The following is a 19,119-nucleotide window of genomic DNA, read 5'->3' on the forward strand; positions in this document are numbered from 1 at the left end:
TAATGAAGTGGAAATTGTTACAGACCTTTAAAAAGTCAGATTTTATTTTATTTGTAGAATTAGGCATATATAAAAAGGGTGCCCAAAGACACAGAAAGAAATCCAGTGCACAGATAACCTCTTTCACCAGTAAAAGATTGCTTTCTGTTTTTAAAGATGTAATTTCATGTAATTTACTACTTTGCAAAACAGCAAACTTCAATGAGCCAAAAAGGTAATCTTTGCTCTCAAAACTCAGTTTTATAAATGAAAATACTAAACTGTGAAGTAGGGATCCTCAGTGGGGAGGAGCTGAGAATTAGACTCCTTAAAACAGGAAGTTAGGAGACAAGCTTCTTCCCAAGTGTTTATTAGCATCTCCATATTATCATGGTTGCTGAGGAGGCTTCTGAAAAAGCCTTGAACTATGTTCATAACCAGGGTTGAATCAGAACTAGACATGGGGTGGGGAGGTTTGAATTAGAAACAGACATGTGGTGTGGAAAGGAATGGGGCAATGGCTATCAAAAAATGTATCATGTGGGAAGGAATCTGACACAAATAGTCAGACTCCATCAGTGGCCGAAAGTGGAGCCATTCTGAGGTTTGGTGGTGGCAGGTACTTGTGTGAGCTATCATAGTGTGTATATGTCCCAGATGGTAAATATGAGTGAGGCCATCTAACAAAGAGCTTGGGGGCCTGGCTTTGGGCTTAGACAGATCTAGGCTCTAATCTCAGGTTCACTCACTTGCTGGATGTATAACACAGGCAAAGTGCCCAGCCTCCCTTTGCCTCAGTTTCTTTGTCTGCAAAATGGGATAATAACTATCTCTTATAGAGTTGTTTTTGATGATAGAAGGAACTTAAGATAATAAAACATTTATCACTGACACAAAAAATACTACCTTTTTATTTTTTCTTTGAAAGAGAGGAGTGAGACCTTCAAAGCTATCTGAGCCCTGTCATGCATTAGAGAGGACCCAAGCAACTCTGCTATAAGAGACCATTCCACTCCAGTTTACTGAGTGTAAAGCCAAGGGAAGAAGTATGTTCACAAATACCGCTAAACACCATGGAGACTAAGCATGGGTGGCTTGGGCAACGTGGCAGGTGTCTGTACTTCAAAACAAGTTTGAGTTTCCTGAAGGATTCCCAGAAATACCTGGAAGGATTTTTCAAAAGCCATGAAATTTCTGCTCAGGCAGGTAGGTAGGGGCTTAGGGTTAATGACTTAGGAATTGACATTAATGCTACTGCGTTGGTATCCTCAGACTGATAAAGTCACATGTGTAGGAAATTAAAAAACAAACAAATATAAGCACATCTAATTTTAAGAATAAAAACACATTTCCTTGATGTATTTCCTTGTCATCCTGACTATCCAGTGCCATGGCTTAATACATGCCAAAATCATTAGCATATTCATAGACATGAGACATGGTCATTGTTAAGGATTGAAAATTGAGTTAGTTATACTGTTCAACAGAAAAAAGTGTTTTGCTGCCTCAGTTAATGACAGGTTCTTTTGCTTCTAAGGCACTGAGGAGCTTTTGTCCTTTGTAAAAAATTTTCAACTTCATCCCTCTACTTTACAATTACAAGGTGTGAGTCTGAAGATGAAAAGGAAAAGAATGGTAAGGAGAAACTTGAAGTTCTCAAGTCTTTAAAATGAAAATATAAAAATATACAGAGGAGATAATTAGTGGTTTTTACTGTACTGTCTGGTTTTCTGGTCTGGACTTTTTTAAAAGCGCAAGTTTTTTTTAACCTTAATGTTCGTCAAGACCACTGAATTTAACAACAGTCAATCTTGCAAGCTAGTCATTAATTCTGTAATTGATGATATAAAAAATGTTCTAAAAAAAAAAATGTTCTAGACTAACAGAAATTGGTATCCCAGTGTATGTTAGACCCTCCTTCGAGAAGTCTTCAAAGCCTTTCCAAACCTGCTATTCATATGAAAACTGATAAAGACCTTGTAATAAACAATCAGGTTGTGACCTGATGCTCTCAGGACACTTATCAGTAATCCAAAGGTAAAGTCTACATATTTAAAAGCTGACAAACTCAGTTGAGAAAGCCTATTTCTAAATTCATTCAGGAGAGGTAAATGCTAACGAAACATTTTACTTGGGAAGTAGGGATTTATTCCTTATAGCCCTAAATGTTTGTCTGTATATGGCTGTGTGTGTGTCTGTGTATTTCCATGTGTGTGGTATATAATGCTATCCTCTATATGCAAAGGTGATTTTTTTCTGATTCACTAGCAACATGCTATTGTCTGTCTTATACCTATAAGTGACAGTAGATCTATACTGATCTATTCACGCTCTGATGTCCATCATGCATTTTCAAGATGGCTGGTTGAGGGGTATATTTTTACCAAAGACTCATCCTGATTAAAAAGACAAAATTTGGAAATGAGGGCAAAGATACTGCGATTCAGTGTAGGCTTTTGTTCAAAAAGTAGTGGTAGAAATCTACTTGCTGAGGCTTACTCCCTTACTCTGATATTTATTTTTCATACCAACTATAAACATAGCTTTATAATATAACTAAAAGAGATCATTTTTACCAAAATAAAAATCCTAGAAAGTCACAGCCTCTTTTCTGGCCATTTCTCCTTGTCTCCACACTTTGGTTATCTAAAGACCCAGATTTAGTTGTAGCTTATGTCCCCACCTAAGAATAATACCATCCATAACTGATTACTTCACTTGTACTTCGTTTTTTATTTTTAATGGAACTGAATACAGAATTGCAACACAGAATTGAATACAGGAAGATGGAAGTATAATACCTGGAGATGGGGAGTCCAAAGTGTAAAGCAGATGTTTAACAGATGTATGGAGAGTTCTGAAACCTTCGTTAGTTGTAACACGTGGATAAACCTTCTGCACAGCCAGCAGCGCACTAACAAGTTGAAAAACAATTAAGCCAGATTGCATTTCAAGGTTTGCAGACAGAAACAAAAGGTTATTCAAGGAGAAAATAGCTACAGTATAGAAAACTATTCTTATAACATAAGAAACAAGATGCTGCTTTTGTCGTCTAATTACTTGTTTGTCTGTTTATGCACAAAATCCCAACAAAGTGTTCTTGAACCGGACAGAGCACTTCACCTTTCCAGGATTCTAAAACCTAAAAGGCCTTAAAGTAAGAAGTGAATTTCATGTCAGTTTTTTTTTTTTTTCTTTGTTAAGACCTAAAAATAAGTGGTTAGAAATAGAAGCTTCCAGTGAAAGGATACTTCTTTTTTTTTAATTAAAAGAAAAAATTAAATATTGGAAATTATTTTCATTAAAAATCAAGCCCAGATAAAAGATCCAGTTTCAAGAATAATTATTAATTAAGCATTTGATATTTACCTTTACAAAGGTAAACAAATGGTAATGCTTTTGAAAAAAAAAATGGAGCTTGCCCTAATTAAAGACTGCATTCTATCCCTTAAATGGCCCATAGGCACTGCTCCAGGGGTAGCTCAAAATTAATATCCAGACTAACTGGCACTGTCTTCCTATGACTTTTATGTTACTAATAAGATGGGCAGTCTACACTGTGGATGAACAATCAGCAAATTCACTTATGCTGGAGTTCATTCCATATTTCCAAAAAATCAACTAGTGACTTAAGAAATGCCTTTTTTATCTCCTTATTGTCATTAGCACATTTTAAAAATGTTAGCATTGTACAAGTATGTCTGAATTTCACAAATACTGTGAGGCAATGCTTTAATATACATGAGTAGTAACTTAAAAGGCTTTGTTAAGGATTTGCCACTGTGAAGTTAAATGTAACACATACTAGGTGATAGTTTTTCCATATGTATCCTAATCAACTGAAGGTTCACTCCAGCAACAGCATGTGCATATACTTTCTACCATATTTTTGGAAGTTTTAATATTTAAATTAAGATCATTTTAATTTTAGCTCCCTAGCTATGAATGAAAATATTTAGAGAGCTAAGAGTATCCTCTAGTTTCTAGTAGATATGTGTCTATATATAAGCATATATATATTTATAATTTTATTTACTTCTCTAATAGTTCCATAAAGTCATTTTCATTTGTTTTGTTTTATAGACAGGAAAACTAAAGTTCAAAAAGTTAAATAACTTACACGAGGTTATCCAAATAAATAGAACTGGTTCTGTCTAATTTCAAAGTTTATGTTCTTTCCACTTTATGTCTTGCCTCTGGCACTTTGCCCCAACATGGCAGGGAGGAGGACAGAACATTTCTGCACTGAGCCCACAGCATTGTTAGCTTGTTTTTACAGCTGTGTGTTTGGCCATAGGGGCATGGCTGTATTTTTTTCATTTCTGCTCTATATACATAACAGTCAACACCTCAGGCATTTTTATATTTGCCCCCAAGAATCTCCTGGTTCTCAGACTTTGAGTTACTTCTGAACCCTGGTCATCATGGAGACCAGTTAAATGTTCTGAGGTTATAGATCTCTACCAGCCTTCTCCCAGCTTGGCCTTCTGCTTGACTCAGCTAATCTGTTGTCTCAAAGTAACACCTTCAAAGACTGAACACTTGGCAATCTCATTGTAACTGTCAGCATTATTGTTATTAATATCATTAATAAAAATGTCAGAAGACTTAATTCATCTTTTTCTAACAAAACGTGACTTAAAAATGACACCTGACCATTGTCCTCTCTGAAATCCTTTAAACTATTGATCAAAATACTTTTATTTCATTTCATTGATTTTGTTTTTCTGTCCTTTTCATCATATATAAATGGAAGTTATCCAAAACAAGTCTCCTTATATGTAAAGGTAATTTAAAAAGGAGTTTTTGTGATTCATATCTCAGCACAACTTCTTCCTCATAAATGGTGAATATCATGTATGTTTTTTCATATACACTTCTTGACTTTTGAGATTACTCATTTTTGCTAACCTCTGTCATAATCGTAACATTATATAATCTGGTTTTGGTGACTGAACTATATAACAACTTACAACTTTGCAAAATTGCTGGTGTAAATAACCTCAAAACCTTTTTATGGGGTTTATTTGTCCATATTACTTGATCAACAAAGAGTAAGATAAACCAATGACTTGATGATAAAATACAGTCATTTGTGAAGAATTTACAGATTTTAGTGATACTGTTAGTTTAATAATAATAGTAAAGAAGATTTAACTTTAAAAAAAGGTTTATAAAGGGCTCTCCAACAGAAATATAATGCAAGCCACATATTTAATTTTTAATTTTCTAGTAGTCACATTAAAAGAAGTTAAAAGAAACAGATGAAATTAATTTAATAATATATTTTATTTGACCAATACATCCAAAATGTTATAATTTCAACACCTAATCAATATAAAATATATTAATAAAGTATTTTGTCTTTTATTGTATTGTCTTCAAATTTCACTGTATATTTTACACTTATGAAGCATCTCAACTCAGATGCTAAATTTTCATTGAAAGTACTTAATCTGTATTTGGATTTCATTACAATTATCAGTGAAAAGTAGATTCACATACCCATGTTGTTTCAAACATATTAAAAGTTTTTCTAATAACTGGATCAAGTATCAGTGTTTAAAATTTAAATTAATTAAAGGTAAAGTTAAAAATTCAATTCCTTAGTAATAATAGCACACCAAGTGCTCAAAATCACATGTGATACACTGTGCACCTTAAATTTACAAAATGTAACGTGTCGAATTTATTAAATTAAAAAATCTCACAGGTGGCAGGAGGCTATCATATTAGAAAAAACAAGTATATAAATTGGCAATAAAAATTTAAATTAATTAATTAGTTAACTAAATAATAATAAATAAGTAAAAGTCAACTACTTTAAAAAAAAGTTATTCAGGTTAGATAAAAGTCAAATGTCACTTGCTTTATAATAATTTGAAGCGATTTCTTTTAAAAGCTGTTTTCATTATTAGGTAGACTGGTTTACAACATTCTAATCATTACCTGAGACTATACCCTATTGCATAATGCAGTAATTTTATTTTAAATTTGAAGAGAATTAAAATAGTCACCGTGCAACGTCCTTATGTAATTTACTCTACCAAAATAATGTCTGACGTATTTTTAATTAATTTATTTATTTTTGACCCGAGAGTATTTTTTGGATCTTCCACCTTCCAGTGAGTATTATTTTGTGGCATTTTTGGTTTTTATTTGTTGTTTAATAATGAAATTTCATGAGGTATAATTCATATAAAATATGATGCACCTATTTGAAGTTACAGTTCAATGAGTTTTGACAAATATATACACTCATTTAACTACCATGCTAATTAAGATATATTTGGATCACCCCAAAAAAGTTTTGCCATGCTTCCAACAGTTCTCCCAAGATCCACTGATCTGATTTCTAACACCATACATTAATTTTGTCAATAACATAATATCTACACATCTAGTATGTGTTCCTTTTTTGTTTTTTGGTCTGGGTTTTTTTTGCCAGCATAATATTCATGAGATTTATCTATGTTGTTGTGGGATTCAGCAATCTGTTTATTTTTCTTACTGAGTAGAATTCCAATGTATAAGTAAACTACTAATTTTTTCATCCATTCTGTTTATGGATATTTGTTTTTCCCTTAATTTTTAGCTATTATGAATAAATCTGCTATAAACATTAGCATACAAGTCTTCATGTGAGCATATGTTTTCATTTGCTCGGGTAAATATCCAGGGGTAGACTGCTATATCATATGGAGCTATTTTTAACTTCATTAGAACCTGTCACACTGTTTTCTGAAATGGTTGTATCATTTTACACTCTAACTTGCAATGTATGAAAGTTCCATTTGCTCTACGTTTTTTTAAAAGTAATTAATTAATTTTTGGCTGCGTTGGGTCTTCGTTGCTGCGCGCGGGCTTTCTCTAGTTCTGGCGAGCAGGGGCTACTTTTCGTTGCAGTACGTGGGCTTCTCATTGCGGTGGCTTCTCTTGTTGCGGAGCATGGGCTCTAGGCACGTGGGCTTCAGGAGTTGTGGCACGTGGGCTCAGTAGTTGTGGCTCGTGGGCTCCAGAGCACAGGCTCAGTAGTTGTGGTGCACAGGCTTAGCTGCTCCATGGCATGTGGGATCTTCCCGGACCAGGGCTCGAACCCGTGTCCCCTGCATCGGCAGGCGGATTCTTAACCACTGTGCCACCAGGGAAGCCCCCTGCTCTACATTCTTGCCGCTGACTGGTGTTGTCCATCTTTTAAAATTTTACCCATTCTAGTGAGTGTTAGTGATATCTTACTGTGGTCTGAATAGTATCTTGACTCTTTTCATTGCTACATTATACAATTCAGACAATCCCCTTTCTCTTTTGATTTACCTGTTTGTTTTCTAAAACAGAATATACAAAGGAGGGAAAGAATCGCGTGTCAAAACTCTGGGTCAGTGAAAATTTCCCTAAGAGCCAAAATGAGGACCAAGTCAAATTTCCTAATATCTTGCTTCTTCTAATAGCTTAGTTATGACATGTTATTGTGGAAAGGGCACAGGACTTGGGTTCGGATTCCTTGAGTTCAGGTCCTAGCTTTACCACTTACTAGTTGTAGAACCTTGAGGAAGTCATTTGACCTCCATGAGGGTGTGTTTCCTCTTTTATAAAATGGGGATATCTGTAGTCTCAATCTCAAAGCACTGTTGTGAGAATCAAATGAAATTAATGCAACAACATGAGGGCTTATTATAAGGTCTTTGAACAAATATAAACTCTTGGAAGCTTACCAGAGAAGATGAGAAAACTCTTCTGGTGCTTCAGAGATTAGCGATGGAATCCACTGTGCTCTTAGTGACATATTAGAGAGGCAGTCTGGGTTCTGGAGTTAAAAAACCCAGGTTCAAACCCTCCTAGCTGCATGATCATCAAATATTTAATTTTTATAACCTTCTGTTATCTCACTTACAAAATAAATAATAGTTCTGTTGTAAGTTTCAATGTGATACATATAAAGGGTCCAGTAAAGTGTCTGGCATGTAACAGGCACTCAGTAATTGCTAGTTGTTAATGTAGTTGTTGTTGTTTTGTGTAACGCACATTTCCAAATTAGCTAGACAGGACAGCCAAAACCTAAGTATGTGTCCATCAAACTCTGAATGCTGGCCATGCTCAGATCTCTTTTATGAGGAATGCAGGCTTTAAAAGGGTTTCTTCTGCAAAATTTTTCAAATCTTTGTGTCATATGTGTCAAATAAAGCCAACCCAATATGCAGGCTTAAGCTGGCTGCACATGAGGGAGGCCAACCCCCTTGGGGTGGCTTGGTGTAAACTCTAGCCAATGGGGTTGTTTTTTACTGTGTAGTACCAACCAAAACCCAATGAAATATTTTCTTCTTGAACAGTTAAAATACTAGATGCACAGAGCCCTGGTTGTCCCTGAGTGAGCCTGAGTTCCAATCTACCATTGGTCCTGCTCTACCATCTTTCTCAGAAGTTCTGGGATACCAACTGACACTATAGATGTTATGATTAGCGTTCCTCCTTGTTTCCCCATAAACCTGTCAATAATCCTGATGACCACAATGTGTGTTTCTCCTTTGCTTAACTAATACACTTAGTTTCGTTGCCAAAATCTGCAATAAGGTGCTGAAAGATTATTTGCTGTGTTTAAATTACCTACCTACCAGTGATCCTAAAGGTAATATTAAAAAAAAAAAAAAAGAAAAACTTCTTTATGAACAGTAACATTCCCCTTAATTCTTACTTTTTCTTACCTGTTTGCACTTCGAAGAACATCAAATAGATTGCTTAGTGTCGTGTCATTCTGGAACACATTAGGAAAACTGGAGAGAAGCTGCCACACAGCTGTCTGCTCTTGCACTTGTGAGAAAAACGACAGCACTTTGACCATTTCCTGAAACACTGTCTTCTGGTTATTGGGATCACTTGATAGCTTAAAAAATAAAACCACCAACAGGGTGAAATGAGACTTCAACATCTGTAACCACATGGCTAACTGCCTTTGAAAACATTAAAAGTTTAGATTTTCACGTAATTCTTTCAGATTTTCATTCAGTTTGAAGTCATCTTTTACTTGGAAAAACTATAACCATTTCAAATGTTCTTATACATAATTAGATTCTTTCCTATAGTTCCAGAAATTGGCATATTTAATGTCTGGTTAACAAAACTGTTTATACAAAATATTTTAAATTGTGTTTGGGAAATTAAAATTAATTTCTTAAAATAAAATTAGCTTCAGAGTAATATTTTTCTTTTTATTTAGGATCTGGTTTAGGATCTGCAGACGCATCTTCTCTATATCCATTAGTAGACCTTATATTATTTATTATTTGCATAGAAACCCTTAAAATTTATATATTTTGTATTATATGTGTGTGAATATGTATACATACAAACATATGAAAATGTCTACTATTACAATTATACATACTTAACAAAATAAAATATTTCCAAAGTTCTGCTGGAATACAAGGAACTTCAGTTATAATAATGATTTAGAGTGAATATCCTATGTAATAATCATATCTTGTACTATAAGCAAACAAATAAATGAAAACCATGACCTGTACTTTTGCTCTGAATCACAGGACCCAACTAATACCTTCATTATATTCCCACCCAAAACAATCTTCTTAATAAGCTCATTCATACTAGTAAAGTCAGGCTTTTGTTCTGTCTTAATTCAAGGTCTTTCACGCTGAAAATGTGATTTTGAACAACATATTCTTAACCACACATTCTACGTGACTGCTGAGTTGGCTGAGATAGAATTTTAAGTGCTCTACATTGGATTGGGGTTATTAACAGTGTCTCTAGTCTAGTTCATTTGGAAAACTCAGATTACTGAAGAGTAATTTAAGCATTCTGCACTTACTTACAATAAAATTCAGAGAATCAAGGGGAAAAATGTTAGATGTGGACATGTTTCATTTATTCCTGTTTATAAAATTTTGAGAGAATTCTGAATATTTTTGTGAACTTTCATTGTATGTGGAGTTTCATTAAAAGAAGATTATCAGTGTCTTATTTTCACATCTTAATTTAAGACTAGCATATAAAAATAGTCATTAGCACTCCATATTATAAAGTTCTTGGTTTTAATATATAATATTTGGGAAAGAGGGATTATATTATTTCATTAAAAAATCAAATTTGTAAATTGGGTTTGATCTAGAAGAAACATTTTAAAGATTATCCATTATTCTAACTTCTGAGAGTTATAAGGCTCTGATAGTTTAATTATTAAACTTACATTGTATCCTGAGTAATCTCACTTAAATAAAATATCTCAGAGAAAACAGTCAATCTTCATTCACCATAGGGCAAAGTCAAATTTCATCTACAAAGATGTCTTCACATTAACCATAATGCAATATTTTTGGTTCAACATTAACATAATTTCAATCCTGCACATTTAAATAGCAAATAGACATATTACTTAGAATTAGACATTGTATGTGAATCTCTGTGCGAGGAATTCATGCCAAAGGTGAGCCAACATTTCAGTCAGCATTTCCTAGTCCATGTGGGCTATGCATTTGCTCTTTGATTCATTTTGAGTCACTTTGTGTATACAAGAATGGAAACAATACACTTCCTTCTATTGTTTATGAGATCTTGATCATGTTAAAATATTTACACTCACCTGAGAGAACTGGCTTGTTAGTTCTTGGAGAGAAGACTCTAAAAGGGTCATGTTGGACAGGCAAAATATGTTAAAAACATTTTTCCCTAGAGTGGTCCAAGAGAAGGCATAATCAGCAGTATATCTTGGATAGCTCTCACACAGTTCTCTTCGTATATCTTCTGAAGTCGAATTTTGCTGTAAAAGCAATGTGTGTGAGAACAGTGGTATAATAATGTTAGTAAATATAGATAGTAATGTGTCCTAGTCTTCAAGGAAACTGACCTGTCTACATAATAGCCATTTTAAGGTCCTGCATTATAGCAACTATTAAGTTAACACTAAAATACATTGGGTTTACCCATGAAAAGTCACTGGGAGAATGTGTGAATGTGGTAACTCCTGTCACCTTTATGATTTAAAAGATTTGCATATGATTTTTTTAACTGAACACATTTCCTGTCTCTGACTAGACAACCTAAATGTACTAGATCTTGTCTCACAAAAATCTTCAGGCTTAAAAATCTTAAGCTTTTCCTAGACATTTAACAGCAGAGACTTAGGTGTCCTGATAATTTGTGACACTTCATGGGAAACTGGCCAGGATCTTTGGAAGACTTCCAAAAAGGAAGAGCTTCAGAGTCTAGTCTCAAGACCAACAGTGTTTGTTTAGAGAAGTGGAAAAACATGGATTGTGTTTCATTTGCAAAGCAATTATTTCATTTAAGAATTATGCATATAAAGAAAAAAGAAAACACATATATGAAAATACATACAAGCATATAATTATCAAAGGCAATAATTGGAAAGCATTTTTATAATGGAAGTCCCCCATATATTTCACAGTACAGACCAGTTAACAGATGCAGCACTGTTTTCAGCTATAATATTGATCACATTCACCATTAAGTTGTTTAGATATTTATAGAGCCAATTACAGTTAGTGGCAATATTTAATGCATCCTTCCTAATAATTAATTATTATAACCTGTGAGGTGAGGGCTAGCTAACTTCATCCTCCCTTTATATCACAAAATCTACACTCTACCTTCCAGTGATTCAACTTCTAAATGTAATGAAACAAGACAGGCTCCACTTATTCCAGGAGATACTCTAGGTGCCAGGTCTTCTAGTCATTCATCCACATCTCTTTCTTAACATTACATATAAACTCACCCCAAAATGATTTCTCTACTTATTCTTGCAAGGGTTGCAGAAAGCAGTACCCAGAAAGAAAAAGGAATCAGAGAGATTGCTGACAGAGGCATCAATATGTGATCCTAATTTTTACATCCCTTTTCTGCTCCAACTACTCTGAAAATATGTATCTATACATAGAAAATTCATTTTTGACTTATCTCCATCGGATACATGACTCTGTGCTGCCTCACAAAATTCTGAAATTTTATTCCGTGTGAGAAAGAGAACCTGGGAGTTTCAATACAACAAAGTGGTATTTTTGAGACTAGCACTGCTATTCCAGCTATTAAAGAATTTAACTGATACAATGCAAGGCTGTTTGCTTCTAGGAACCAATATAGAAGAAATAGAATGGAATAAAATAACTTTCCCTAGTTTGCACCCTAGCATGATTTGTGGAGGCTTTATACTGGAATTACGTGGGCACATGGCAGGGCTTCCTCAGCTACACAGGGTGCTTTAGGTACCTCAACTATTATATAAACTAGACTTTCCAAATCTAGACTGGACTGACTCTGGAAGTCTTATATTTCAACCAGCACTGGCAGAATTGCCTTGACAGGTATGGTGCTTTTTCCTGACATACATTTTTGTGTTGTTCTTTGGCTTACTGACATAAACAAGTTTATCAAGATGCCTCAGGTATACAGAATGTTAATTCAAGGGGAACTAACAGACACATATCAAGCAGCAGTGGTTATGGTCACAGGAATATGAATAAAGACCAGAGTTATGTCCCTATGTTTCAGATGGAAGAAACGTCTACTACATAAGACATGGATATATTATTAAAAATTCTTATGTGTGTGTGTGATAGATAGTTAGAGAGAGCGAGAGAGAGAGAAGTAGTCTCTCCATGGCAAAATATTAAAAATGATCTCCTCTTCATTTCTGAAGAGCACGTAAAGCAGGACTCATGGGCCAGCCGAATAACTTATATGTATGAACCTGGGGGCTTCCCTGGTGGCGCAGTGGTTGAGAGTCTGCCTGCTAATGCAGGGGACACGGGTTTGAGCCCTGGTCTGGGAGGATCCCGCATGCCACGGAGCAACTAGGCCCGTGAGCCACAATTACTGAGCCTGCGCATCTGGAGCCTGTGCTCCGCAACAAGAGAGGCCGCGATAGTGAGAGGCCCGCGCACCGCGATGAGGAGTGGCCCCCGCTAGCCACAACTAGAGAAAGCCCTCGCACAGAAACGAAGACCCAACACAGCCATAAATTAAAAAAATAAAAAATAAAAGATAAAAAATAAAAAGGAATACCTATGGCTTAAATTATAAAAAAAAAAAATGTATGAATCTGGTTGGATAAAAGACAATAAGGAAAAGTGGGGATTGCAGCTGACAGAAGAGTACCTCTTCTGCCTAAAGGCATTCAAATTCAATTTCTCAAAATCCTTGTATATGTGCACACATACACATATAGCCCATAGGTTGTCAGTTTACACCTCTGATAGAAATGATGTTTATCATCTTGCAATCTGGAATCTTAAAGTGGAAGACTGGTAAACAGACGGAAATCCATAGGTAAGCGCTTTAAACCACGCTAAGGAAAGGGATTTTATTACTTTGGGGAGATATTTTTTATAGCTCTAATTTTTCCAAAAGCATTATTAGTATAGATAAGGCAGCAAGTTTGATGGGTGTTAAAGCTTCATCTGCTTTCATACAGCATTTTTTCTTTCCTGCTTCAGGAAATTAAAAGATCACATGTAATGCCACCCTATTTTTTACTAAATGAAAATCTTAAGTTCATTTAAGGGACTTAACAGGGAAGTAAATAAATATCCAAGACCTTAAGGAATTTAGAATGCCTCAAAATTAAGCTTTTTATCAAAGAGCTCCTAAGAAAAGAATCTCCCGGAGGTATTACTCCAAAGGGGAATACTCTTCCTATTTGGAAGATTCCTCTATTAATCTAAGAGGCATTTGTTTACCTGCTTTTTCTTATGAGTCCATACAAAACTGAGTGAAATTACCTTTTCCAAACTAAGGATCCAGGCAAGCACTTGACTACCATTGAAAGTATCTGTTCCATTACTTTCCAAATCAGAACTTGGACTAGGAAATACTGTGGCTGTTGTAAAAGAAAGAAGAGATTAGCATACTATACACACACACACACAGGCAGGTTCACATAAGAATCCATAAATATCACTTATGCTCTCATATACTCCACAGCAAGAATATGCTCAAATATGCATCTTCCATGAAAGTTTCATACTGGCAAAATGGCAAAGTCCATCAGTTTTTCCTTCCACATAAAACTGTGATGGTTTTGGTCTGCTTTTGGGTTTTTTCCAATCATTTTTGGATGTCATTTGCTTTCATTCCAGTTTATATCATTAAACTTTATCACCAATATTATTGCCTAATAAACTGAATCATTTCTGTTCAGGCCTAGAGGATTTGAGGTGCCTCCACTAGCTCCACAGATCCATCATACCCAACATCTGTTCAAAGGATCTGCCAATGCGCATCTGGTGATAATGGTTGTTTTTTTTTAATTATTCAATTGGGAGGCTAAAATCTGCTTAGGATCATAAATTCTCTCCTCCCCAAAGTGGTTTTTGAATGGATTTCAGATCAAATAAATGGGAGGAAGCAGTAAGTCCAGACTACAGTATATGCTAATTAAGTAATTCCCAAAGCGGCCTCATCCAGTACTATTTATAATGTGGCAGAGTGTTCCTGGTCAGGAGCGTCAGCTGGAAGAGTATGTTCAGATCTATAGCATGGATGTTCATTAAGCCAGTGTGTTCACTTTTATAAACTGTGCACAGAAATACTTTATTATCCTCACAGCAAAGAATCTTAATATTCAAAGATACAGCGACCTAACATCAGTGGGGCCTAGGCTTTGTTAAAATGCTCACTGGGCTGAAGAATTTATCAACTGATTCCTCTAGACCAAAGCAATACATTTGTGAGATGACTGACCAAGCTAAGAAACATAATCTGTGGCTACTGAGCAAAGCAAAGCTTACTGGACCATAACAGTATGATCTTATTTCTACTGTGCTTTAACCTACTCAGCCAAACACCCAGAGATCATTCACAACAGCACGTTAACTCCTCAAAACCATTCACCATCATAGTCCTACTACAATAACAAAGGACCTTTTTTCATTTGGTCCATCAACTTATATTGGAATGTTACTATCATAGAATCTTAAATATTGCATGGCATTTTTAAAGGTACTCCTTTTTTTCCCCAGATCACCAATCATATTCTGACATACAGGAATCTTTGTTTTGTTCACTAATGTATCTTCAGTACCTAAGACAGTGCCTACATGATAGCAGGCACCCAATAGATATTTGCTAATGAATATAAAACAGTCCTGCTGTTTTGAGAGTTTACTCTCAATTTGTGGCTTCTAACGAGAGTCTCTCAAGACCATCTGCAGCAGAAGCACCTGGACATAAGGTTCAGGAAGCTCAGCCTGTGGGTATTCTGCACATTAGTGTCTGAGGGCCACTGGTCTAGCTGTGAATGAAAGAAGTACACAAGCACGATGAATGACTGTGATGCTGAGTGGTAGAGTGGGAGGAAGAAGACTCTAGCTAGAAAAGTCCCATCCTGGCAGTTGCTCTAGTACCAGGTCAGCTGGATGACTGGGACAGGGAGGGTGCTTAACCTTGTTGGGCCTCATATTCCTCATCTGTAAAATGTAAAGTTTGGACAAATCTCTGAGATTCTATCCAACATTTTTTATTGCTGGGCATTCTAACCAGCCCAGTGTCATCTAATTGCAGGCAACTGAAGAGTCCCTAGTCAATTCTAGGAAAGTGTGTAATTCTCAACATTATACTAGTACCATTTAGGGTTTTGCTCCTAGAGAGTATTTCAGTAAGAATTTAATTTCCAATTATTCTCAAGACCTTTGCATAACTGCACCACCACACTCAGGCAACCATAAGGAATATTTAGATCTCTTAGGGATATTCTAGGCATTCCATCTTTGTTTGAAAAGTTAAAAGTATAACTTTTAAAGATTAGACCTTTACTGGTTGTTCCAAAAGGCCTGTTCTAAACTGGGCAGAAGAGGATAGCTTACCCAGTGATGTGTGCCTTTTTTCTGGAACTTCAGTGCTCTGGAGTGATAAATTGCTGTCCTTCTCCAGGTTGGATGACTTTCTCAGAATTTCACTAGAGAAGAAAAAGCAAGAACTCTGTAACTTCACTCACATTAATTTCAGTTAGTTACAGCAATGTATTACGTGGTAGATTCCAGGGCTCTCCTAGGACTTTCAAATTTTTAATCTACTTTCTGGGATTTTAATGACAAAACTCACCTAACCATATACCAATGAATATATAAGGGCTCCTACAAGGTAAATTTTTAGTCAGAGAAAATGGCCTAGATTAGGTTTAAAATACTTATTTTTTACTTCACTATTATAGGAAGAAAAAAGAACTTTAGGGCTAAATACTGAAAATATTTATGATATATATTTTTTCTTTTAAAAAGATGGTGGATCCCAAATAGATGGTAGTCAAAGGGTGCTTCAGAGACCGAAATCAAGGTCTGCTTATTTGTCAACCACGAAAGAAAAAGAAGTTTTCTATGTTAAATTACAGATGGCATTTTGAAGACTGTCAAAGATGAATACTTGCAAGACAGATTCAAAGAAGGAGAAGAACACACATTTATTGAATATCTAGTCTGTGCTAGGCACTGTGGTTGGTGTCATTACAGGTGGCACCAGGTGTTAAAGAAATAATGATGTACTCAGGGTTTTAATGTACTGAATGTATCAAGGCTGTAATGATAGCATGTGGTGCCAGGAATCCCTGCACAACATGATCACACCAGCTTTTGGAAGAAAATATTATTGGACCACTCCACAATTCAGTAACCCTCTTTTTAAAACATCGCTCTCTGTTTAGTTTATTATTATTAAAATGGAAATAATCATACTTTCTTGAAAACTTGATATACCTAAAGTAAGTGTCTAAAATAAATATATCTATTTCAAGAGTGAAGTAAGTCCAGATGTCTGGAATGAATAATCTGCATTTTGTCTGATTGTTTATAAAAAGCTTACTTACGGTACGTAAGAATGGATATAAAAAGATAACAGTGGAAAAGCAAGAAGTTCTGCTTGCTACTGTGGTTCGATTTGACCTCCCCTTTTAGAAACAAGATCTGAGTCCTGGTTCCAGGATACTTTATGACTTATAACTGGAAAAAACAATCTGTTTTTTTTCCCAGCGTGTCCTTTTAATAAAAATGATAAGAAGGGGTGATATTTGTTTTCATTCCCTAGTGTTCTTCCAATATTCTCTATAAAATGTACTGGTTGCTCCAAAAGTTCTGCATTCTTAATGTATATTTGAATTATTCATGATCATGACTGTATTCCCCTAAATCTTCTTACATTCCTTATGCTGACTATTTGGATGGGAAAACTGTTCAGATAAAAATAAGAACCGACCTGAACCTTTTCCCTGCTCTCAAAGAGAAGTTTTAGAAAGTTTGAGAAAGTCAGGTTCACTTTTCTTTTTCTCAACATTTTTTTAGTTCAGCTTGAAATACTGTAAGAAACACTACTGAATATCAACACATTTTGAAAATAAAGGGAAAAACTGCCTTCATAAAATTCTTAAGGAATAGGGACAGCAACAAAAACCAAAGGGAGAGTGACAAACATGAAAAAGAACAAAGAAGGAGCAAGAGAAAACAGAGACTGAAAAATAAATGGGAGTGGGGGAGAAACAAAAAAGAGGTGATGGGAAATTAAGAAAGCGTGAGCTTGGAGAAGCAAAAGCTGCATCAACTCTACAGGGGACACCTTGCCCATTTTCCCACGTTCAGATAAGAGCCTGAAAACTATTCCTTCAAATATTCTTTCAATGCCAAAGACAAGTTCATCCCCTTCCCAGCAAGCTGCTGGCTCAACAGGTTTGAACTTGCTCAACAGAAAATGGCTCTTCCAGACGAGGAACTCTGGAGGCCTCTTTTCTAACAGGACCCGTCCTTGACCAGGAAGTGCCCACAATTACATGGTCGCCTATGAATCCCACGTTACAGGAGTGGGGAGGTGGTTCATCTCCTTTTAGGTGGTCCTGGTACGGCTTTTTGTCAGGGAGAGAGCATGGGATATCACACGTACTTTGCTGGTCATCTTCCTGCAAATTTTCCCCAGTTCTGCTTTGCATTTACAATGTGTAGTGTGATGGCATGTGTCCTCTGCCACTGCTCAACGTAACTATTGTCTGTAAACCCTTAAAATGGAAACCACAAAATAAATGTACAACAGCAAGCATTGTGGGTAAAAAGATGAATTAAGGCTCTAAGTTGAAATACAGCTTACCTCCCCCAAGCAAAGGTAATTAGTTCTTTTGACTCTCTATTAAATTACTAAAGGAGGACAGGAAGGTAGCCAGTCTTACTGAGTTAAGTGTAATCTCTGAACTTTCTAATTAGCTTGACCATACTTACAGACAGAGAACTCTATGCTTCTTAGAGCGATGAATGAGAACCAGTATCTTTTCCATCATTTTACATAATTTAAGCACTTTGTACATACTTACTTTATATAAATTTTAAGTGTATTATGTTTGTTTGTGTACCTATTCCCATCACTCTTCCATTTTAGGCTGTGACATCTTTGCAAGTAGGCACCACGATGATGCTCTTTTTATCCGAAACACCTAGCACAGTACTGAACCGTAAGATTGGATGGTTGATTAAATAAAAAGAGACAGTGTTGCTGGGGTGTAGAAGAAAGAACTTTGGAGTTGTTAGATATCTTTTGAATCCCAGCTCTGCCTCTTCCTAAAAAATTTCAGCCTTATCTGGAAATCAGGAATGATACACCTATCCTGCAAGGCTGTTGTGAGTACTATGTGAGATGTCCTTAACAAGTGCCTATCTGGGCCCTGTCATCATAAGCACTCACCAGTATTAACTGTCAAAGTGCCCACAAAGAAGATGGTACAAAGACACAGCCTTCACCATCAGTATGGAGCTGAAGCCCCATACTTATGTATCTATACTCCCCACATAATCTTACAATACTAGAACCTTCAAGATCTCTGGACACCAAATGGATGCACCCTTTTCATTCATAATCTGGAACCTGCGAGCACTGGCTGGTGAGGTGGGAAGAGAGAAAGTACCTTACCCAGAATTTTGTAACCCTTTCTTCATTTTTTTTTTTAAATTGTATATATTTAATGTGTACAACATGATGTTTTGTTTGTTTTTTTAAAATTTTATTTATTTATTTATTTTTGGCTGTGTTGGGTCTTCGTTTCTGTGCGAGGGCTTTCTCTAGTTGTGGCAAGCGGGGGCCACCCTTCATCGCGGTGCGCGGGCCTCTCACTGTCGCGGTCTCTCTTGTTGCAGAGCACAGGCT

At 35.8% G+C, this 19,119-nt stretch overlaps 1 protein-coding gene across 5 annotated transcripts in view; it reads right to left on the bottom strand.

Moving 5' to 3' along the window:
* Positions 1–19,119, bottom strand: part of ABCA12 (ATP binding cassette subfamily A member 12) — a 187,472-nt gene that overhangs the window by 101,333 nt on the left and 67,020 nt on the right. For 4 of the 5 annotated variants that reach the window (XM_036858905.1, XM_036858904.1, XM_036858903.1 and 1 more), the window contains exons 4-8: positions 15,813–15,904; positions 13,731–13,828; positions 10,574–10,750; positions 8,679–8,857; positions 2,781–2,893 (exon numbers count right to left, since the gene is read on the bottom strand). In XM_036858905.1, coding sequence (XP_036714800.1) covers positions 2,781–2,893; positions 8,679–8,857; positions 10,574–10,750; positions 13,731–13,828; positions 15,813–15,904 — 659 coding nt within the window. The remainder of the gene's footprint in view (positions 1–2,780; positions 2,894–8,678; positions 8,858–10,573; positions 10,751–13,730; positions 13,829–15,812; positions 15,905–19,119) is intronic. The other variant, XM_036858906.1, reaches the window with a different exon arrangement.

This window comes from Balaenoptera musculus, chromosome 7 (genome assembly GCF_009873245.2).
Source record: "Balaenoptera musculus isolate JJ_BM4_2016_0621 chromosome 7, mBalMus1.pri.v3, whole genome shotgun sequence".
NCBI lineage: Eukaryota > Metazoa > Chordata > Mammalia > Artiodactyla > Balaenopteridae > Balaenoptera > Balaenoptera musculus.